Raw genomic sequence first — 24303 nt, forward strand, 5'->3', positions numbered from 1 at the left:
TTCCCAGGACCGTGGGATCATGACCCAAGCTGAAGGCAGATGCTAAACTGACTGAGCCACCCAGGCACCCCAACTTTGTGTGTTTTTATTTATTCTCTTTTGAGAAATCCAGGCTAAGTAAACAGAACGGATATTTGCAATTTCAGATAGTTCTAACTGCCAACATACCTTTAAAATAGCTTACTTCCTGGGACGCCTGGGTGGCTCAGTGGTTGAGCGGCTGCCTTCGGCCCAGGGCGTGATCCCGGAGTCCTGAGATCAAGTCCCACATTGGGCTCCCTGCATGGAGCCTGCTTCTCTCTCTGCCTATGTCTATGCCTCTCTCTTTCTGTGTCTCTCATGAATAAATAAATAAAATCTTAAAAAATATATTGTTTACGTCTAGATATTTTCCTTTTTGAGACATGTAGAATTTTCAAATGCAAGGAAAAAATTTTATTTAGTTATAAATACATTTAAGCTTTGAAAGAAGAGGGCTTGTTTTTCTTATTTCAGTTGCTACCTTTAGTAATAGTAATGTTGATTATTGTCCAAAATCACAGATCTCTTTGGAAAGTATAAAATATATCTTAACTTAAATTTCCCAAGGACTTGGGAATTTAATACCTAATTTCTGGAAAACTTTTCCATATTGTTGAGACTATATATATTCTAGAAAAATTAACTTAATGTCAAGATTTCAATGATAATGGGTAACACCTAACAAATACTAGTTTTTTACAGTCACAAATTTTAATAAACTGAAACATTCATAAAGATTGCATTTTGTCTTCCATGTTGTCATTTACCTTTCTCTGAGCTTAAAACATTTATCATATCTCTATTTTGCTAACCTTTGTAATAATTAACAAAAATTTTTCTGTAGAGCAGGTGTTCCAAATTTATAAGATTCACAAAAACACAAACTTTCTAAATTTTTATCTTGAGATTTGGAGTTTTGCAAAGTAAATTGAGACAAAAACAGTTTTTAAACCCCTACAAATTTCCTGAAGTGGTTATCTGAGTGCAAGCACCTGTTTTACAAATTACGGATTTCTGCTTTTTATAAACTCCTCTCAAAAGCTCATTTAGAGCTTCTGGTCAAGAAAGAAAATTTAATAAACTTAATAGTATTTGCTGCTTAAAATTTATTCCATGGCAGTTTTTTACTGGCTTCAAAGAGAAATTTCCCTAGGAGCAGATGTCACGGCAATTTGTTTTCAATGCATACTTTTTCCATGACAAAACTACATGCATCTTCTCTTTGCAGGCTTGTCTAGGTTTGATCTACACTGTGTATGTAGACAGTCTGAATGTCTCCTTGGAAAGTCTCATTGCAAACCTGTGTGCATGCCTTGTCCCAGCGGCTGGAGGGTCTCAGGTAAATAGAATGAAAAGGGAGATGAAGCAGGACTGTTCCTCTTCTCTCCTCCAGTTAATTTAATTTATGAAGAAAAGAAAAAAAAATTCCTTAAATAATTTCATTTAAAGAGGATCTTAGTTAAGCATTGTCCCTATGGTCTGCCTTCTGGAGACCCAAGATTCCATTCTTTTCTTAGGTCATGAGGTTAATTTTAACTCAGGGTTCACCTTTCACATAGCATAATTAGAAGTCATATTTTGTGTAACTTGAACTCTAGTTTACATTTTCTTGGAAATATACTTTTTTTTAAGGTGAACATTTAAAATGCATTCTTTCTACCTTTCTTACTGCTTTATGTATTAACATATCAAATATTTTTTCAGTGATAAAGATTAGGGGATAACATTAAGAAAACCCTCAAAACAATTCTTTATTACATTTATAACTACTTCTGAGTAGATTTATTTATTTATTCATTTCCCTGGGTAGCAGCAATTATACATGATCCTAAAACCATTTTGTGTGTTATGTGTAGAATAGCTTGCATGTAAGCTTTGTAAGAAGGGGGCATATTTTTCTTATTTCAGTTTGCTACCTTTAGCAATAATAATGTTGACAATCATCCAGAATCACAGATCTTTCACAAAAAGTATAATCTATCCCTTAAAATTTCCCCAAGATTTTGTCATATATTTAGCCTTAAGGGAAGACATTAAATTTTTTTACTTACAAAAAACTTTCTCAAAGTGATCGTGGGTTTTTCATCTCGTTTGTCTTAAGATTTTCATTTTCATCTCTGAAGTGGAAAAATAAGAACCTCAGTTTCTATGTCTCAGTGTTTCTAGGGAACCATACTTTTTTTTAAAAAGTCTCTTTTCCTTAATTCCTAAAACTGATTCGTTGTTCACTTATTCTGCTTATTCTTGTGTAATACTATAGAAGAGGACAGCCCTCTAAAAACTCCATTGTTTATTCTCAGTCTGACAGAGATGAGACTTCCATTGAAACTGCCACCCTTTTCCCTTGCCCTTTGACTTTTAATTGTCTTTGTCTAACCTGGAATCTTCTGTTACTCTTTAGTTTTTATCTTTTTTTTTTCTTCCTGTTCCCTCCTCTTTCAGTCTTCTCCCTCTACTCCATGGGCAGAATATAAAATGTGAGTTTGGTCACAAATGGACCTAAACTTTAAAGCGGAATTGTTTTGTGGACCTTTATCATGATGGGATTTATACTGACTTTATTTTGTTAATTTATTTTTTAGTTGAAAAAACTTTTTATTGTGGCTACTAGAAATTTTAAAATATTACATATGTGGTTCATATTATATAGTTTTTGTTTCTTCAAGTTTTATTGACATATAATTGGCATAAAAATGTTGACTAACATTATTTTTTAGATAAGTATGATTGTCAGTGATTTTTATATCATCATTATTAAATTTCAGCTCTCTAATTATTGAATTTTCTTATACGATGTTCATTTGGGCACAGTGTAAGTTGAATATTTTCGGTTACATTATTACTCTTGACATCTCCTAATTGGATCTTACAGGATTATCACTAACTCTAAATTTGAACTTTAAAAATGGAATTTGAATTTCAAAGGAATTTTTTTTTTGTCTTAAGAAAATGTCTGAAAAGAAATAATTTATGTTTGTGTATGTGTTTTTGTCCCATTCTGCAGAAGCTGTTTTCCTTGGGTGCAGGAGATAGACAGCTGATCCAGACTCCTTTGCATGATAGTCTTCCTGTCACAGGCACTAGCGTGGCTCTCCTGTTTCAGCAGTTGGGTATGTCTTTGCTCCCATTGGCAGTGTCCTCTTGTGGATTTTTTTTTAAGCTCACATTGCCTAACATGAATCAGGAGAATTAAAAGCTAATGATTAAATACCTAATATATAAAATATATAATTATGTGGGTTCTAATCTTAAATGGTATTTATTCTTTTTTCAAAATTTTTAACTCTAGGGCGGCCCCTGTGGCGCAGCGGTTTAGCGCCGCCTGCAGCCTGGGGTGTGATCCTGGAGGCCCGGGATCGAGTCCCACGTCGGGCTCCCTGCATGGAGCCTGCTTCTCCCTCTGCCTGTCTCTCTGCCTCTCTCTCTCTCTCTCTGTGTCTCTATGAATAAATAAATAAAAATCTTTTAAAAAAATTTGTTTTAACTCTGGCCTCTTTTACTCTGGAATCAATTAGACTATAGAAAATAGGCAGATTTTCTTTATGCTTTGAAGATGAATAGATAGTCTATTTTGCTTTTCCTTAGATGAATTACTTTTGTAGAAACCTCGTCAGATGGAACAAAAAGTCCTGTCCTTCTAATCCATCATCTGGATCAGGACTTTATCTCTGATTTTATAGCAATGGCAAGGTTGAAGAACTGCAGGGAGGACACCAGAAAGTGCACTCTGTCCGTTGGACAGCTTGTACTTCATTTAAGGAATAGTATAACTTTAAAGTAAAGACGTTTCTAATCAGGGCTGCCAGAGAATCCCATTTACTTTCCCTCTTACTTGTGCTTTGTATGTGCTGGAATAGGAGTGTCCTGTTCTCTTTGAGTCTCATGTTTGTCAGTGTTCTTCATCTGTCTTTGTCTTTTTTTAAGTTTTGTTGAAACCTTCCTTTACCTAGGGCTCACATTCTTTTCCATGAAATTATTAGCTCCTTACACAAAACTTCTACCCTCTTGTTTCCCTTCTGTCTCATGTTGAATTTTGCTTCTTGCTTAGCTCTGTAATTTGTCACTCCTTTTTCATTAATGGCCTCATCCTTATTTTTCTGTTATGACTTCAGTTGTCAAATTTAGAAAGCCTCAAAAGAAATTAATGTAAATATACAGAGTTTTAGCGTATCCTAATAAAGATTAATGGTGATACTATTCCCAAAGTAGTAGTTTTTCCCCCATTACGTCTGCTTCCCTTCAGGAGTTCAAACACTAAAATGTAACTTATTCCTTCTTCTCTCCCCTCTGAAATCTTCTACTACTCCCTGCGTCATTTCAGTTAAGTCCTAATTTAAAACTATTTTTTTCTTAATGTGTGAAATAGATAATCTCTCCCTGGTGGCACTTAATTATCTAAAGACTATTTTGTTGATTAAATACTCTTTCCATAACTTTTAGAAAAATTTTAGGGGGTTCATGGACTTTTTGCAGCCTGTCCATGGTCCGTACTAACCATTGCCTTAGTTGATTTTAGCCAAGCACTATTCACATGACTTTTTTTACTTTTAGAAGAGACTGTATACCCCTCCACAAATAAAATAATCTACCTTTTAACTTAATGGGTGTTTTATAAACCTCTTATATTTTTGTGTTTTTACAACAATTTGACAAGGGGGAAGGGAAGGGATATTACTGGCATTTAGTGCCCAGGACTAGGGAAATTAAATATCTCTTGTTCATGATGTATATGCACCAGAAGGGTTTTTACCTCAGTAACATTGGTACCACTCCCACTGAGAAAAATTACTGTAGATAAAATATAAATTTGTAAAACCAAACCTCTCTTTATAAGGGTGGTCTATATAATTTAGACTAACCTTCTTAACAATGACTACTAGAAAAGCTACATAAATATAAACATCATCTTCTTGAAAGCATCAGAAGCAGTAAAGATGCCAAAACGATGGTCCAAGAAAAGGAGGAAACCTAGAGAAGTGAGCCAGACATTTGGAACCAGTTTTTCCCAGAGCATCTGTTGATTTTGGAAGAAATAAGTGAAAAGCTGATCACAGCACTGTTGGTATCCCATAGGGAGAGAGAAAACCGAGTTCAGGTTTTACCAAGGGAAATTTCTCTATAAGGCTCTCATGCTTTGATTTGGGATTACAAAGGATGACAGCCTAGGAATGAGTGAATCACAAGTAGACGAGGTCCACACAAAGTCCCTTGAGGAACTGAAGTGGAACTTAAAATCCTTTCAGTTCCTAGAAATGGATTATCATCTTTGATGTTACTGTCTCTAGCCATATAGTACAAGCAAAAGTAAATTCCTCTCTGGAGGGGATCCCTGGGTGTCTCAGCAGTTTAGCCTCTGCCTTTGGCTCAGGGTGTGATCCTGGAGTCCCTGGATCGAGTCTCGCATTGGGCTCCCTGCATGGAGCCTGCTTCTCCCTCTGCCTGCGTCTCTGCCCCCCCCCCCCAATCTCTCATGAGTAAATAAATCTTAAAAAAAAATTTTCCTCTCTGGAACAAGATAACCATATTCTAGGCCTTCACTTCTCTAAAGAATGTCTACAAGATCAAATCAATAAATAATCACTCAATCAAAAATAACCAGAAATATGAGGACTAATCCTATATGAAAGAAATACAGAAGAAACCATAGATAATGTAAAAACCCACAGGGTCACCAGAAGATAGTTACCAGATTCACATATTAAAATAATTGTACTTAAGGGCACCTGGGTGGCTCAGTTTGTTGTATCTACCTTTGGCTCAGATCATGATCTCAGGGTCCTGGGATCAAGTCCATGTCCAGCTCCCTGCTCAGCAGGGAGTCTGCTTCTCCTTCTCCCTTGACCACTCTCCCCCTGCCCTTGCTCTCTCTCTGTATCTCTCAAATAAATAAATAAAATATTTAAAAAAGACAATTGTGCTTAAAATACTGAAGGAGATAAACAGTCAAGAGTGAGAATTTGGGGAGTGACATCCACAAGATGGCAGAATAAGTCCTACTCCTTTTGCTTCCACAGAAACATTGCTTTAACAATAGTATACTGACCAAAATACCTTTATGAGAATTCCAGAATCCAGCTAAAAATTTGCAATACCCCAGATGATCACAAAGCTGAGAACAGACACATTAAAATGGGTAAGAAGAGCAATTTCGCTTTACTCAGAGAGCCTCTCCCACATGCCTGCAGAACTCAGCGCTGAGAGGGGATACCTCAGCTTGCAGCTTCTCCTTGGGGGAGGGGAAAGGAGAAAAATGGAGTATGCATTCAATTTTCCAGCTCTATGGAGGGCTGCCTGAGGGTCAGACTGTCTCACCTCATTCGGAATACTGACAGGATTGGCATAGTTTGGATGCCACTGAGAACAAAGAAGAATTAAGGGTAGCTTGCTGTACCATCACTGCCTGTTGCAGCTGAGAGAAGGGGCAAAACTTGGGGCATATCCCTTGGGAGGGAGGGAGGGAGAGGAAAAATAGCATTCCAGCTTTTCAGAGAGCTGCCTGAATATTGGCAAAGTTGTAGAGGAATTGTAAATTTAATTCACTGCTGATGAGAATGTGAATTAGAGCCCAGTTTAACTTTCTATGAAAGTTAAATAAACCAAATAATCCAGCCATCCCATTCCTAAGCCTTTCACTCCATTTACCTAAGGAAAATGATAGCATTGTCCATAAAACACTTGTATATGAATGTTCATATACACTTTTTTATAATAGTAAAAGCTGGGCAAGATCAGTGTCCATCAATGGCAGTGGATAATGGTGATGGTAATGGATAAATAATCTCTCATATATTAAGACTACTATTAAGAATACTAGTTAGCAATACAAAGTAATGAATTATTGATACATGCTACAGCATGGATTAATTTGAAAATAATTATGCTAAATTTAAAAAAGCCATACACAAAAGAATGCATATTGTATGATTTGGTTTCTATAAAGTTCTAGAAAATTCAGTCAAATCTCTAGTATTAGAAACAGGTCCCTTGCTACCCTGGGGTGTGAAGAGAGGGATTACAAAGAGATATGAGGGAACTTTGGGATGTTTGTGTTCGTTATCTTGATTGTGGTGATGGTGTACAGTGTGTATATATATATATACACACACACACACACATATGTGTATACACACACACATATATATATACACATACACACATATATATATGTTAAAATACCTCAAATTATACAAGTGAATTGAAAACATATATTCAGTGCCTGGGTGGCTCAGTTGGTTAAGCATCTGCCTTCGGCTCAGATCATGATCCCAGAGTCCTGGAATTGGGTCCTAAGTCAGGCTTCCTATTCAGTGAGGAGCCTGCATCTCCCTCTCCCTCTGTCCATCCTCCTGCTTGTACTCTCTTGCTCTTTCTCTCAAATAAATAAAATATTAAAAAAGGGGAAATGTATAAAAATGTTTATTCATACAAAAACTTGTACATGAATATTCATAGCAGTATTATTCATAATAGCCAAAAAATGGAAACAAACCAAATGCCCATCAATGCATAAATGAATAAACAAATGGTGATATATCTGCATAATGGAATAATATTCAGTTATAAAAAGGAATGAATTGTTGATATATGCTACAAATGGACAAATCTTGAAAACATGTGAAGTGAAAGAAGTAATACTTAAAAGGACATATATTTTATGATTCCATTTATAAGAAATGTCTACAATAGGCAAATCCATGGGGATAGGAAGCAGATTAGTGATTGCCAGGAGCTAGGGGGAAGGGACAATGGACTGACTGATGAGAATGGAGTTTCTCTTCGGGTCATGAAATTGTTTCAGAGTTAGAGACTGGTGATGGTTTTACAGCTTGTAGCTGTATTACACACCACTGAATTATACACTTTTTTTTTTTTTTAAGATTTCATTTATTTACTCATGAGAGACAGAGAGAGGCAGTGACATAGGCAGAGGGAAAAGCAGGCTCCCTGTAGGGAGCCTGATACAGGACTTGAACCCACAACCCTGGGATCACAACCTGAGCCAAGGGCAAATTTTCAACCACTGAGCCACCCAGGTGCCCCTGAACTGTATACTTTATAAGGGTGAGTTTTATGGTATATGAGTTATATCTCAATAAAGAAAAAAAACCTATTAGGGCCTTGTCAAAGCAATTCAGGAGCCACCTTGAAGAGATTTGTGATTGATCTATGGTGGTATAATTTGAGCTTCATAAATGGTGATAATTTAAAAAGAAATTTTTAAAAAATTCATTCATGAGAGAGAGAGAGAGAGAAACGCAGAGACAGAGGGAGAAACTGGCTCCATGCAGGGAGCCCGACATGGGACTCAATCCTGGGTCTCCAGGATCAGGCCCTGGCCTGAAGGTAGTGCTAAACCGCTGAGCCACCCGTAAATGGTGATAATTGCAATTAGTTGAAACCCAGCAAATATTTTTATTTTTAAAATTTTTAAATCAAAAAGCTTTTTTTAAAGATTTATTTATTTATTTGAGAGAGAGAGAGAGCATGTATGGACAGGGGCAGAAGAAGAGGAAGAGAATCTCAAGTAGACTTCCCTGCTAAGTGCAGAGCCCAACATGGGGCTCAATTTCACAACCCTGCCTGAGATCATGACTGAACCAAAACCAAGAGTTGACACCTAACTGACTGACCCACCTAGGCACCCCTGGCAAATATTTTTAAATCTATGAATTCATAATAATATTAAATAAAAAATTATTGCCTTAGGATATGACAGGGAAATGATTTGTTATCATGAAAAGTGATCATAAAAGAATGAAACATTCTGTCTTTATGAACTGTAGCACAGGGTAACTCAATAGTAGATTTAGAAAATTATCTTTTTTTTGAAGTATCCTATCAAGGGCAGCCCGGGTGGCTCAGTCGTTTGGCACCACCTTCTGCCCGGGGCGTGATCCTGGAGACCCAGGATCGAGTTCCACATCAGGCTCCTTGCATGGAGTCTGCTTCTCCCTCTGCCTGTATTTTTGCCCCCCTACCCCATGTCTCAAATCAATCAATCAATCAATCAATCAATCTTAAAAAAAAAGTATCCTATCAGTAATTGATAAAAAATATAGTACTAGAACATCATCATTTTACAGTCTTTAGTAAATGAAGATCTGAGCATCAACAAGATTATCACAGGAAGAAAAACAAACAGATACATATCTAGCCTTGCCAAGCACTACCTGTAGTTTTGTCAGAGGGATTAAATCTGATTGCAGAAAACACAGAAGATAGGGGAACATATTGAACTATACAAGATTGCAATTGTCAAAATCTGGATTCTTAGAAAATATATATGTGTATACTGAAATATTATTCAACCATAAGAAAGAATGAAATCTTGCCATTTGCAACAACATAAATGGAGCTAGATAGAGTATATACTGCTAAGCAAAGTAAGTCAGAGAAGCCAAATACCATATGATTTACTTATATGTGGAATTTAAGAAAAAAACAAGCAAAAGGAAAGAGAAATACAGATTCTTAACTATAGAGAACAAACTGTTGTTACTAGAGGGGAGGAGGGTAGAGGGAGTGGGGGAAATTGTTGAAGGGGATTAAGAGTACTCTGATCATGATGAGCACTGAGTAATATATAGAATTGTTGAATGACTGTATTATACACCTGAAACTAATATTACACTGTATGTTAACTATACTGGAATTAAAATTTTAAAAAATCTGTATTTGCAGAAACTCTATTGGTCAAAGGTCCCAGATTCTTTAACAAATAAATTATAAAGAAAGGGATGCAGGAGTAGCCTCTAGATTAAAAGTGATTTAAAACATCCCAATTTTTATAGAGTGAGATTGAACTATAATATCTAGGAATGCACATGATAAAACTATAGGAAAAAATCAGGAAAATGGTTAATAGAATAAAGTCAAGATAAGGCTTACTTACGAGAATAGAAAGGTAGTTCTGATTGGGGGCTCATGGAAGGGGCCTTTAGGGTTGGTGGCAAAGTTCTCTTTCTCGACTTAAGTAGTGTGTGAAAGTTAATTCATTAAGCCATCCATTTTATTTGTATGGTTTTGTATATTTGTGTTTAATCTTTCAATAAAAATATATTTTTTGAAATTGATAAAACTAGAGTCCCCTGGGTAGCTTAGTCACTTAAGTGTCTGACTTAATTTTGACTCAGGTCATTATCTCAGGGTGCTGGGATCCAGCCTGGCCTTGGGCTCTGCACTCAGCACAGAGTCTGCTTATCCCTCTCCCTCTGCTCTTCCTCTCCAATCATGCATTCTCTCTCTCTCTCTCTCTCTCTCTCAAAGAAAGAAAGAAAGTCTTTTAACAAAAAACCTGACAAAGCTATTTTAATTCTTTCTGTGTATATAATTTTTTTTTTAAATATAGTGCTTAAACAAATTAGATATTTTATCCTCAGGTAACAGAAGGTCTAGAGGTAGGCAGGACAGGGCTGATATGTTTGATTCCCATATGTCTTCAGGGATAGTATGGAAATTCTACTCCATGTTTTTTTCCTATTTATTAATAAGAAGTTTTCCCTTATAAGACTGTGAGCTTTAAGAACTTCCTTATCTTATTATTCTGTGTGTCCTCTATATTTGGTATAATATCTTGGACTCAGAAGACATTAATATTTTCAGAATAATTGAGTGAATATATTAGCTATGAAGAAAATGACAATCATTATTTCATTAGAAGATGTTCTACATATGGATGAAATATGCCGGAACATATGATTATTAGTCATTTGAAGATCAAATTTCATTATTTAGTATCTAGTATGTTTAAGCTGAAATATCTTTTGCTTACATATTCAAAATTTAACTTTTTTAGGGAAAAAATAAGGAAAAGATAAGAAAGGGAAGGAGAAAGAAGGATGCCTCTAAAACAGCGTAGAGTTGTAGTTTCCAAAACATGTGGTACTGATAATTCTGACTAAAAGCATGTTCTTATCACCAGTCATTTTGGTTGGACTGTTGTTGAAGGCCATTATTAGACCATTATCAGAGTTCACTACCTGGGTTGGGGGTGAGATGGTGGTGGTGGATTTTATAAAGCACAGACAGGAAGCAGATAAACCTAAGATTCTTTGTAGCCTTGACCAGTTTTCCTGTGGAAGGTCTAAATGTAATGATAGCATTTCCTTGGTTCTTCTCTCCAAGGATTGTTAGATAATGAATTTGTTTTTCATAGCCTGAGATGTCTCTGTGTTTTCCTGAAATAGTTATGTGGACTTCTACCATCACCCCGTAATTTCCTGTCAATCACCTTCATCTCTTACTTGCCATCTTATTTACTTGTTCCCTGTTGTAGCTATGTGACCTATTTTTGTTTACCTGAAGATTTGTGTTTTAGGTGTAGAAAACTGTAGGGTTTTTTTGTTTTTATTTTTTTAATGTTAGTAGGATTGCCTTCACAGGACTGTTTTTTTTTTTTTTGTCGAATCCATGGCTGTTTAACTCAAATATCCCTCCTTAACTCAAATAATTTTGTGAAATTCTCATGACATGTTTTGCTGTATATGTTTAGCTATAATTTGTATTTTAACAGCAGATGCACTAGTTTTAGAAAACGTATTCCCCAGTTTTTACAGTATATTATTTATTAGACATTTTTAAAGTCATAAACTAAAATGATCTTGGGCCTTCAGCTATCATTACTCTATTTCCATAGTTAAACAGTAGTCTTATATCATCTGTACATATATGTTTTTCTCCAGTTTTGTTGAGGTATTATTGACACATTCCTTACTTACTTAAGTTTAAGGTTTACAAATGTGATGACTTGATACAAATATATATTGTGAAATGTTTACTACAGTAAGGTTAGTTAACACCTCTGTCCACTCACATAATTATGATTTTATATGTGTTTGCTGATACTATTTAAGATCTACTCTCTTAACAACTTTCAAGTATATAATTCAGTATTGTTAATCACTGTGTTGTACATTAGATCCCCCCAATTTATTCATCTTATACCTAGAATTTGTACCCTTTGGCCAGCATATTCCATTTCCCACACCTCTTAGCCCTTGGCAATCACCATTCTATTCTCTGTTTCTCTGAATTCAGCTTTTTTTGGATTCCACATATAAATGAGAACATAGAGCATTTGTCTTTCTCTGTCTGACTTGTTTCATTTAACTTAATGCCTATAATGTCTATCCGTGTTGTCACAAAAAAGGATTTTCTTCTTTTTTATGGCTTAATAACATTCCATTGTATTACACATGTTTTCTTTATTCATTCATCCCTTGATGGACTCTTAGGTTGTTTCCATGTCTTAGCTGTTATGAATAATGCTGTAATGAATATGGGAATGTAGATACCTCTTGGAGATAGGAATTTCATTTCTTTCGGATGTACAATCAGAAGTATGATTGATGGATCATATGGTAGCTCTATCTACCTGTTTATCTATTTCCTCAGATACCTCCATATTGTTTTCCATAAAACCTGCACCAATTTGTATTTGCACCTAGAGTGCTCACAGGATGCCTTTTTCCCCCCACCTTGCCAATACTTGTTATCCTTGTCTTTTTAGTAATCATTCTAACAAATGTAAGGTGATAACTCACTGTGATTTTGTTTTGCATTTCCCTGATAATTAGCGATGCTAAGCATCTTTTCATGGCATTCGTATGTCTTTGGAAAAATGTCTATTCAAGTCCTTTGCCCAGTTTTTATTTTATTTTATTTTATTTTATTATTTTATTTTATTTTAATTTTTAAGATTTTATTTATTTATTCATGAGAGACACACAGAGAGAGAAAGGCAGAGGCACAGGCAGAGGGAGAAGCAGGCTCCACGCAGGGAGCCCAACATGGGACTCCATCCCGAGGCTCCAGGATGAGGCCCTGGGCCAAAGGTGACTGCTGAGCCACCCGGGCTACCCTGCCCAGTTTTTAATGAGATAGGTGGTTTTTCGTTTGTTTTGCTATTAAGTTGTATACGTTCCTTATATATTTTAGATATTAATCTAATCTCTTATCAGATGATTTGCATATATTTTCACCTATTCTATAAGTTGCCATTTCATTTTGCTGATTTATTTCTTTTGCTGTGTAGAAACTTTTTATTTTGATATTGTCCCACTTGTTAATTTTTCTTTTGGTGTCACATTCAAAAAATCTTTGCCAAGACCAATGTAAAGGAGCTTTTCCTCTAGTAGTTTTATAGTTTGGGTTCTCAGTTTACGTATTTAATCCATTTAGACTTATTTTTTTTGTGCGTGATGTGAGATAGGGGCCCAATTTCATTGTTTTGCATGTGAGTATCCAGTTTTCCCAGCACCATTTATTGAAGAAATTATCTTTTCCTCATTGAATATTCCTGGCTTCTTTATCAAATATTTGTTGACCTTATATGTGTGAGTCTATTTCTATGATTTCATTTCTCTTCCATTGATCTCTGTGTTTGTTTATATGCCAGTATTATACTATTTCTATTACTATAGCTTTGTAATACAGTTTTAAATCAAGAATTGTGATGCTTACAGCTTTGTTGTTTCTCAGAATTTCTTTAGCTATTTGGGGTCTTTTATGGTTCCATATAAATTTTAGGATTTTTTTTTTCTGTTTCTGTGAAAAATATCATTAGAATTTTGATAGAGATTGTATTGAATCCATAAGATGGTTTTGGGTAGTGTGAACATCTTAATATTAATTCTTCTGATTCATAAACACAGGATATTGTTCCATTTATTTGTGTCTTTTTTAGTTTCTTTCTTCTTCTTTTTTTTTTTTTTTAACTTTATTCATGAGACAGAGAGAGAAAGAGAGAGAGAATCAGAGACACAGGCAGAGGGAGAAGCAGGCTCCACGCACAGAGCCCAACACAGAACTCAATCCTGGGTCTCCAGGATCATGCCCTGGGCTGAAGGCGGCACTAAACTGCTGGGCCACCAGGGCTACCCCTTTAGTTTCTTTCATCAAAGTCTTGTGGGTTTTAACATAAAGATCTTTCATCTCTGTAGTTAAGTTTTAAAACATTTTTTAATTTAAATTCAATTTAGTTAATATATAGTGTATTATTAATTTCAAAAGTAGAATTTAGTGATTCATCAGTTACATATAATACTCAGTGCTCATTACATCAAGTGCCCTCCTTAATGCACATCAGCCAATTACCCCATGCACTTTCCTCCAGCAACCCTCAGTTTGTTTCCTATAGTTAAGACTCATCTTTCATGGTTTGCCTCCCTCTGTTTTTATCTAATTTTTTTTCTATCCCTTGCCCTACGTTCATCTGTTTTGTTTCTTAAGTTCCACATGTGAGTGAAATCATATGGTATTTATTCTTCTCTGAGGTATTTTGCTTAGCATAATACCCTCTAGTTCTATCCACATCATTGCAAATGGCGAGATTTCATTCTTTTTGATGGCTGAGTAATATTCCAGTGTGTGTGTGTGTGTGTGTGTGTGTGTGTGTGTGTACATACATACGTACCTATGTACATACAGCATCTTCTTTGTTCATTCACATGTCAATGGACATCTGGGCGCTTTTCCATATTTTGGCTATTGTGGACATTTATGCTGTAAACATTGGGTGCCTGTGCCCCTTTGAACCACTATATTTTTTTATCCTTTGGGTAAATACCTAGCAATGCAATTGCTGGGTCATAAGGTAGTTTTATTTTTAACTCTTTGGAGGAACCTCAGTATTGTTTTCCAGAGTGGCTGTACCAGTTCATATTCCCATCAACAGTGTAAGAGGTTTCCCCTTTTTCCACATCCTTGCCAAATTCTGTTGTTTCCTGAGTTGCTAATTTTAGTCATTCTGACTGGTGTGAGGTGGTATCACATTGTGGTTTTGAGTTGTATTTCCCTGATGCTGAACAATGTTGAGCATTTTTTCATGTGTCTCTTAGCCACTTGTCCATAAGTTTTTAATAATTTTTTATGCTATTGTGAGATTGTTTTCTCTATTTTTCAGATAGTTTTTTGTTAGTGAATAAAAAGGCATATTTTTTTTTGTTTGTTGACTTTGTAGCCTGCAACTTATCTGAATTAGTTTATTAGTTCTAATAGCTCTTTGGTAGAGTCTTTAAAATTTTCTCTAGGGGCAGCCCCGGTGGCTTAGCGGTTTAGTGCTGCCTGCAGCCCGGGGTGTGATCCTGGGGACCCGGGATCGAGTCCCACGTCGGACTCCCTGCGTGGAGCCTGCTTCTCTCTCTGCCTGTGTGTCTCTCTCTCTCTCGCTCTGAATAAATAAATAAATAAATAAATGTTTTAAAAAAATAAAATTTTCTCTATATAAGATTATATCATCTGCAAATAGTGACAGTTTTATTTCTTCTTTTCTTATGTGGATGCTTTTTATTTTTTCTTCTTGCCTAATTGCTCTGATTAGGATTTCCAGGAATATATTGAATTGAATGGGAAGAGTGGGCACTCTTGTCTTATTCCTGATCTTACTAGGAAAACTTCAACCTGTTACCATTAATTAAGATGTTAACTGTGGACTTGTTGTATATAGCATTTATTATTTTGATGTACATTTCTTCTATACCCAATTTGTTGAGAATTTTTATCATGAAAGGATGTCGAATTTTGTCAAATGCTTTTTCTGCTCCTATTGAGATGATCATGTGATTTTTAAATCTTTCATTCTATTAATGTGGTATATCACATTGATTGATCCTAGGAATAAATCCGATTTGATGATTGTATATGATCTGTTTAATGTGATGCTGAATTCAGTTTGCAGGTATTTTATTGAGAATTTTTACAACTATTCATCAGGGATAGTAGCCTATAGTTTTCTTTTCTTACAGTGTCCTCACCTGGCTCTGTTATCAAGGTAAGGTCGGCCTTGTAAAATTAGTTTGAGAGTGTTCCCTCCTCTTCAATTTTTTTGAAAGTTTGAGAAGCATTAGTATTAATTCTTTAAATGTTTGGTAGAATTTACCAGTGAAATAGTCTAGTCCTCGACTGTTCTTTGTTGGGAAGTTTTGATTACTATTTCAATCTCCTTACTCATTATTGGTCTGTTCAAAATTTCTATTTCCTCATGATTCAGTCTTGGTGTAAACTTTTTATATGCGTACTTTCTTTTTGCTTACTCAAATTAACGTTAGCCAGTTTTTCAAGAACTATTATTAGGTCAGTATTTCTGTGTTGATTTATTGTCTCTAATACTAAATATCGATACTTTTAATAAAATTATTAAAATAAACAGAGCTTTTTCCTCCGTTTACCTTACATTTTTACTTTGTACATAAACATCCTTAAAATGTTGAATGTAGCTGTAACTTTCGATTCAGAAATCTTTTAATTTTAAATATTTTAATGGAAACATTTTGGTATTCTCTTTTGTCTTTCCCTGGAAAACCTTCTGTCTATAACACTATATAAATGACATTAACTTTTACAAGAATATAAAAAATAATTTATAGTCTTCAAATAGAAAGATGAAAAGATGCCAGAGGAAATAATGAAGGCTTAGGTGGTAGAAAATATTATTTTTACATGAACACCTTTATGAAGACTTTGATTGGTTAATTTATGAACCATATGATTAATGCATCAATTGTAGAATAATTTTTGTTTTTTTATGTTAAGAGTTTGAAATCTAGTGCCTTGGATCATGTTTATGTTTTAACTAATTTTTTCCAGCTCATTCATATGACATTATTTTTTGTTTTAGTCTTATTCTTAATTAAAATGGGAAAAAATTAAGTAGTAATTTTCATTCTAAATATATGTAGTTAAAGAAATAGTTGTAGAATTTGAACATATAAGTGTTTAGACCATTACTGTGAATGGCATATTGTGCTCTAAGTGGAAATGGGAAATTTAATGTTTTACTATATCTATGATTAATCATTTTTTGACAGTTTGAATATCAACTATTTTCTGTGGGGATTTGAAACAAATTAAATCTCCTCACTAATCTGTTCTGGAATACTTTTCTGAAGGAACTGCTTACCATTTGTACTCTACTCTGGAGACCAAAGGATCTCTTGGGACAACTGTTTCAATTTAATTTTTTTGTAATAAATAGCACAAAAAATAAACTTCCTCTAATGTCCACCTGCAGGAGTATTTTTTTTTTTTTATTCAATGGTTTATAAAACCAATACCATATGCCAGGTCTGTGCTAGTCACTAGTGATATAAAGATGAAACTATCACAGCCCCTTCTAGATATACTTTTAACCTAGTAGAGAAACATAACGTATTTTAAAGATTATATTACAGTATAATTAATGCAATACTAGAGGTACCAAGAGCTAAGATACCAAGAGATACCTTACTTGCTAGAAAAGAGGACAAAGGGATTACAGGCAGAAGGAAAAAGGTAAGTAATGGTATAGCACATAAAAGGTCTTCATAAAATTGTAAGAGGCTTGATAAAGCTTGAATATAGGGCTGTAGGAAGTAGTCAGATAAGTAAAATCATCACTTCTCTTTTGTAAATTAAAGATTAAAAGTTTATGCTAGTTTTGTAAAAGAACCATTTTTAAACTACCAGAGACTGACTGACAGTGACCAATTGAGAGCTTGTTAACTAATATACTACTCTTGCTGGATTAAACATAAAAAAGCATGTGATTGTTACATGATATAATTTGAGGACAGTTCAGAATAATCCTTATTCAAAACTATCTTCTCCCTTTTCCTTTTATGGTGCTTAAATGCTACTATTAAATAGTTATCTCTCTCTTTGTACTGTTATCTTTTAATGAATACCAATGCTCTGAGGCAAGACATCCACCAGGAAGTTGTCCTTCGTGGAGCACCTGGGTGGCTTAGTTGGGGTTAAGTGGCTGTTTTTGGCTCAGGACATAATCTTGGGATCCTGGGATTAGAGCCCCACTTAAAGCTCCCTGCTCAGCGCGGAGTCTGCTTCTTCTCCTTCTGTCCCTTCCTACCGCTCATGTGTGCTCTGTCTTCCTCAAATGAATAAATAAAGTCTTTTTTTAAAAAAGGAAAAAGAGTTGTCCTTCATTCTCACAAAATTCTCTTGTCTAAAATTTCATTTTGTTTTTAGCACTTAAAGATTAATATTCTTACAAAATATGGCTACTCTAGTATTGAAGTATGCAATTAACTAATGATGGCAGGGTAAATTACCCTGTTTTTCTGTGCCCTGTAGCAGTTTGTGTATGTCTCTATTCTATCGTGTTTAATTATTTACTTACCAACCTGCCATCTTCACTGAACTGTGATCTCCTATGGGCCTGCCTCACATTTCTTTTTGTCCCTCCTTAGAGTTCAGCAATTTCTTATATATCTCAGCAGCTTGGTAAAGGCTTAACAGTGGAGGAAAAAAGGAAAAAGAAGAAAGGAAGAAGTTTTAATTAAAAGAATTATTTTGGGGGATCCCAGGGTGACTCAGCAGTTGAGCGCCTGCCTTTGGCCCAGGGCGTGATCCTGGAGTCCCAGGATCGAGTCCCACATCAGGCTCCCTGCACGGAGCCTGCTTCTCCCTCTGTCTGTGTCTCTGCTTCTCTCTCTATGTTTATCATGAAAAAATAAATCTTTAAAAAATATATATAAGTAAAAGAATTATTTCTGCCAAGGTAATTCCTTTCTGTTTGATCCTTGCTTTAATTCTTCAGTTACTCAATATATTATCCTTCCCTTTTGTTTGCTATTCTATTCCCAAGACCCCATTTGCTTCCCTCTTAAATTTAGATGTTAAAGAGATTTAAAAACTGGTCAGTCAGAACAGGCACAGGCTAGGAATCTGGGCCATTTGAGATTCGAATAATCTGATGTAATTACCCCAGATTCAGAATCAATTGTAGAGTTAAACAAGAAAAGGAATGCATTGTACCTTTTTACACAGTTTTGGTTGAGTTGGGCCATTTATGGATTGTTACTTGGGAGTATCTCAATTTTAGATTTGAATTATTTGTGGTCGTATGTATTTGTTAATTGACTTCTTATATTTAAAGATTATCATATTTCTCAGCTGTATTTATAGGCTCATAAAGTATATTTAATTCATGTCATACTGAAGGGAATAGTCCATGTTCATAACCACTAAAATATACATGGTTACCCAATTCAGTTACCTTTTTAAACTATTTTTACTTAGAAGATTTCCTTTTCTACCATATTTAGAAATGATAAACTGAATTTGTAGCATATTAAATGTTGCCTCTCAGTGATAGTTATAAAACTAAAGTATATAAACTTAAATAAAACTTTAGTTAATTTGCAAAAGTAGAGATCTTGTTTTTCTTTATTGCTAAGTTCCCATACTTGAAATATGGTAGATACCTAACAAATATTGATTGGAAAAAATGTGATATCTCCTTTTCCTTGACTTGTGTCAAGTCGTGACCATTATTAATTGTTTTCTCTGCTGTGGATTTATGTAAAAGAACTATAATAAATTATTTAAGCTTTCCTAAAATATATCCTGTCTTGAAACGATGGCATTCAGTTCCTCAATTTGCCTATTTAAATGCTGAGACATAGTGTTGTAAATCTGTGCAACATATCATTATTATTCAGAGAAGGGGACAATTCTGGAGAAAAGTTTTTGGTGGTGTTTCAAAACAGGAAATAAATACATTTGTTAATATGTGATGCTATGAATTCTAGAACTTTAACCCCCAAAGAAAAGTTAAGATCAGGAAGTAATTTTTCAGAATGTTTTACTATTTGAATAATCAACAGGATGTGTGTGAACCATTGTAGTGAAATCAGTAGTAATTATCACTGGAATGTTTGTTTGTCTTCTTTACTGTTATTGTGCAGCTTTAGATGGACATTGACTACCAAAGGCTAGGAAATAATTGAAGATTATGTAGAAAACGGATTATGACTTGCAATTCAAAAAATTTTAATTTCTAAATAACAGCATAGCTGTAAACACAGCAACAAACATTGCTAGTTAGGAATAAAAACATTAATTTCTTAAAATATTTGAGACTTTTAATTATCTGAAACTCAAGAAAGCATGTAATATTTAAGAATATAAAATTTAATCTTCAGTTATGCATGGGTAAATTATTTGTATATATACACTATCTTATTTTCTGGGTAATAGAGAACTTCTCCTTTAAGCTCTAGAATATTGTCCCTAACTCATATCTAATAGAAATCCTAACGTAAGTCATGTCTTAGTAAGTATAGTGTAATATTTCCTCTTGATATCATAAACTGATTGTTTTTACTGATGTCAGTGGTTAGAGTCCCTTAAAACTTCATGTCTGCCTTCTTCACATTTATCTAATACTAAATGATGCCCACTATGAATTTTATCTTCTCATGGATTATCAGTATGGATTCTTTTTTTGTGGGGGATCGCACAGGGTTCAGATAGGAGTGGAGAGGAAAAGGTTCTTCCCCAGAGTCTGTAAGAAAGAAAGCCTGGATTCTTTTTCATGGTATTTGAATTCTTCTTGAACATGCCCTTGATAAAACCACTTACAGATTTCTTAGTGCCTTTTCCTCCTCTATCCTTTGTTTCTTTGCATGTTGCTTTCTGTCAGCTTTGAAAGCCTTTCTGCTTTTGTCTCCCTCACTAACATCTGCTTATCCTTTAAAATCTAACTTGAAAAAAAAAATCTAACTTGAGGGTCAGTTCTTTTGTAAATCACAAGAGCCTTTATTTTATTTATTTTATTTTATTTTTCACAAGAGCCTTTAAAAGATGAAAGACAGAGACAGAGGAGTCAGTGTCAGAGTGATACATTCTGACATCACATAAATGAGAAATCTCGACTGGATTTTTGTCAGCTTTGTAGATGGAAGGGGGCCATGAGCCAAGGAATGTGGGCAGTAGCTAGAATTTGGAAAACCCTAAAATAGGGCTTCTGTCCTGTTGAACTTTAAGATAAATGTTTGTGTTTTTTTCAACAAATACTTTTAATTATAATTTTAAATTAACTTATATTCACATTTATATACATGTTTCCATAAACCAAGAAAAACTGAACTATTATGTACATTTTTTAAATGGTTAACATGTTTTGAAGAGTTTTTATTAAAAAGTTATCAGGACCTGGTTGAACTTTTTCCCATAAATATAAAGTATCTATTACTGTTTTTATTCATAACAAATTCAGATCTAAGCTTCTACAAAAGCTATATTGCCTAATAACATAATAGGGAGGACTAAGTACTTAACATCTTCCCTCTTAAGCACTGGCTTAACATAAAGTGATTATTTTAAGAAACAGCTTCCCCCTGCCCCACCTTCTCTCCCTATTATAATTATAACACAGACACTAATATTTTTGCTAAGTATTCATTTAATCATGAAATAGAGACAGGTAGATGCAGTATTTTAAAGAAAAGAGCATATCAAAACCTTTTAACTTTTATCAAAGGTTTTGACAATGAGAATTTTATAAAATATCATGAAATTCTATTTGCTATGCAGTAAACATCTGCTAAGTAGGAGATATATGCCACATTATAACAAACATTTTAATGTGTAAAATAATTCTGAATTCTTACTGTAAAAATATTTGGCTAAAATATGAAGCATCTTTGCAGTAAAACTGACAATGTAGCTTAAGTCAGATTTCAGAAATGTCTACTGGGTAAAATGGGAATGTTTCCTTTCACCAGATAAATTCTGAACAGTTAAGGTGCCATAATCTAGACAAAGCTAGTAAGGAATATCTTGTTACTAGAAAAAAACAGTATGTAATGTGGACTTCCTCCACGTCAAAGTGACAACTACTTAATGACAATGACCTATACATTAAAACAAAAGAATATAAAAGGGAACATATTTGTGTTGTTTTAAGCCACCAAGTTTATGGTAACTTGTCATAGAGACCATTGGAAACTAATATCAACTACAGAGTTCTTTTACATAAATTTTTTATTAATTTATTCATGAAAGTCACAGAGAGAGGCAGAGACACAGGCAGAGAGAGAAGCAGGCTCCCTGTGGGGAGCCTGATGTGGGACTCAATCCCAGAACTCTACAATCACGACCTAAGCCAAAGGCGGATGCTCAACCACTGAGCCACCCAGTGCCCCCCCAATTTTTTATATTAAATACTTTGATTCAGAAGTAGCTAAATTGGCATAGAAACTCCTGAAGTATATCATTCACATCCTCCCAACAGTAATATTTTATATAATTATAGTACATTGTAACAAAACCAGGAAATTGATTCAGCCTCGTTGAACCAGGGCACAATACTGTTAATTCAAGAAAGAAGTAACACTTCTCTGAGTAGACCTTTTTATATAGATTTGACTTCTGAAAGTATATGTAGGTCTTACACGCTCAGAAAATATACTAGGTGAGTCATGATGGGAAGAAAAAAAAATTAAAACTGAAAGCATACAAAAACAAACTCTTCTGTCTTTCAGGTGAAAAACCTAACCACACTGAAGAGGAAAAACTACTCAAAATAACTTATGTACATAGTATTTGACTAACCTCAGTTTTGGACAGGTTTAAGGAGAGAATTTCAAACAAATTGTGAATTCCTATTTAGTTGGTGTGGTATTTTGAGTTAGAATGACTGAAGAAATTTTTAAACCATTTTATATGTAATAGAAGATGTAACAAATGAATAAATATGTGTATGTTATTAGTATCCAGAGTTCTCAGTGGAAGAAGAGACAGACAAAATATCTATTGGAGTCAATGGGGAGACCTTGGAGGAGTGGATTGAAATAAAAAGTAGTGGTGTGGAGGTGCACCTGGATGGCTCAGTTGATTAAGCGGCTGACTCTTGATTTCAGCTTAGGTCATGATCTCAGGGTTGCAAGATAGAGGCTCTGCACTGAGCATGGAGCCTGCTTAAAATTCTCTGTCTCTCTCTCTCTCCTCTTGCCCCTCAACTCAAACTATCCCCCCCCCCCATGCACACTCTCTCTCTAAAGAAAATAGGAAAATAGGAAAGTTATGTTATGAACCCAGGATTTCATATCTATCTATCTATCTATCTATCTATCTATCTATCTATCTATCTATCTATGTGTGTATACATAAACACACCATCTCTTCTTTATACATTCATCAATTGATGGACATTTAGGCTCTTTGTTGATAATGCTGCTATAAATATCAGGGTACATGTATGTCTTCAAATCAGTATTTTTGTATCCTTTCTATAAATTCCAAGTAGTGCAAGTGCTGGATCATAGGGTAGTTCTATTTTTAACTTTTTGAGGGACCTCCAAACTCTTTTCCAGAATGACTGCACCAGTTTGCATTTCTACCAACAGTCCAAGATGTTTCCCCTTTCTTTGTATCTTCACCAACACCTGTTATTTCCTGTGTTTTGAGTTTTATTAATTTTAAAAAAGATTTTACTTGTAGATTTTGGACACTACCCCTTTATCAGATATGTCATTTGTAAATATCTTTTTTTATTAATATATTTTTTATTTATTCATGAGAGACACAGAGAGAAGCAGAGACACAGGCAGAGGGAGAAGCAGGCTCCTCCCAGGGAGCCCAGTGCGTGACTCAATCCCAGGACCCTGGGATCATGCCCTGAGCCGAAGGTAGATGCTCAACCACTGAGACATCCAGGCGTCCAAAAGTGCTCTTGGTATTTTGATAGGGATTGCAATTAAATGTGTAGATTGCTTTGAGTAATATAGATATTTAAAATATTTAACAATATTTGTTCTTCTAATCCATGGGCACAGAATGTCTTTCCATTTCTTTATGTCCTCTTCAATTTCTTTCATCCGTGTTCTATAGTTTACAGAGTACAGATCTTTCATCTCTCTAGTTAGGCTTATTACTATCTTAGTGTTTTTGGTGTAATTGTAAATGGGATTGATTCCTTAATTTCTCTTTCTGCTGCTTCATTATTGGTGTATAGAAATGCAATAGATTTCTGTACATTGATTTTGTATCCTGTGACTGCTTAATTTGTGTATCAGTTCTAGCAATTTTTTGGTTGAGTCTTTTTGTGAGTATCATGTCATCTATAAATAAAGTTTGACTTCTTCCGTGACTATTTGGATGCCTTTTATTTCTTTTTGTTGTCTAATTGTTGTGGCTAGGTCTTCCAGCACTATGTTAAATAACAATGGTGAGAGTGGACATCCCTATCTTGTTTCTGACCATAGAGGAAAAGCTCTCAGTCTTTCACCATCGAGGATGGGGTATTAGCTGTGGGTCTTTGGTATATGGTCCATATGGTCCATATGGTATATGGATGTTGAGGTATGTTCCTTCTATCCCTATTTTGTTGAGATTTTTAAAATAAAAAATGGATGCTGTATTTTGTCAAATGCTTTTTCTGCATTTATTGAGAGAATCATATGGTTCTTATCCTTTTATTTTTTTTTAAAGATTTTGTTTATTCATGGGAGACAGAGAGAGAGGCAGAGACATAGGCTCCCTGCAGTGAGCCTGATGTGGGAC

At 34.8% G+C, this 24303-nt stretch overlaps 1 protein-coding gene and 1 long non-coding RNA gene across 4 annotated transcripts in view; one reads left to right on the forward strand and one right to left on the reverse strand.

Moving 5' to 3' along the window:
• SBF2 (SET binding factor 2) overlaps positions 1-24303 on the forward strand; it is a 453884-nt gene that overhangs the window by 217738 nt on the left and 211843 nt on the right. For all 3 annotated transcript variants that reach the window (XM_072794105.1, XM_072794106.1, XM_072794107.1), the window contains exons 5-6: positions 1250-1360; positions 3026-3131. In XM_072794105.1, the coding sequence (XP_072650206.1) occupies positions 1250-1360; positions 3026-3131 (217 nt within the window). The remainder of the gene's footprint in view (positions 1-1249; positions 1361-3025; positions 3132-24303) is intronic.
• The window catches only part of LOC140614807 (uncharacterized), a 57572-nt gene that overhangs the window by 12398 nt on the left and 20871 nt on the right, over positions 1-24303 (reverse strand). Inside the window, exon 3 of the long non-coding RNA XR_012015575.1 lies at positions 2073-2138. This is a non-coding gene — a long non-coding RNA (uncharacterized lncRNA). The remainder of the gene's footprint in view (positions 1-2072; positions 2139-24303) is intronic.

Source organism: Canis lupus, chromosome 23 (assembly GCF_048164855.1).
Source record: "Canis lupus baileyi chromosome 23, mCanLup2.hap1, whole genome shotgun sequence".
Classification (NCBI taxonomy): domain Eukaryota; kingdom Metazoa; phylum Chordata; class Mammalia; order Carnivora; family Canidae; genus Canis; species Canis lupus.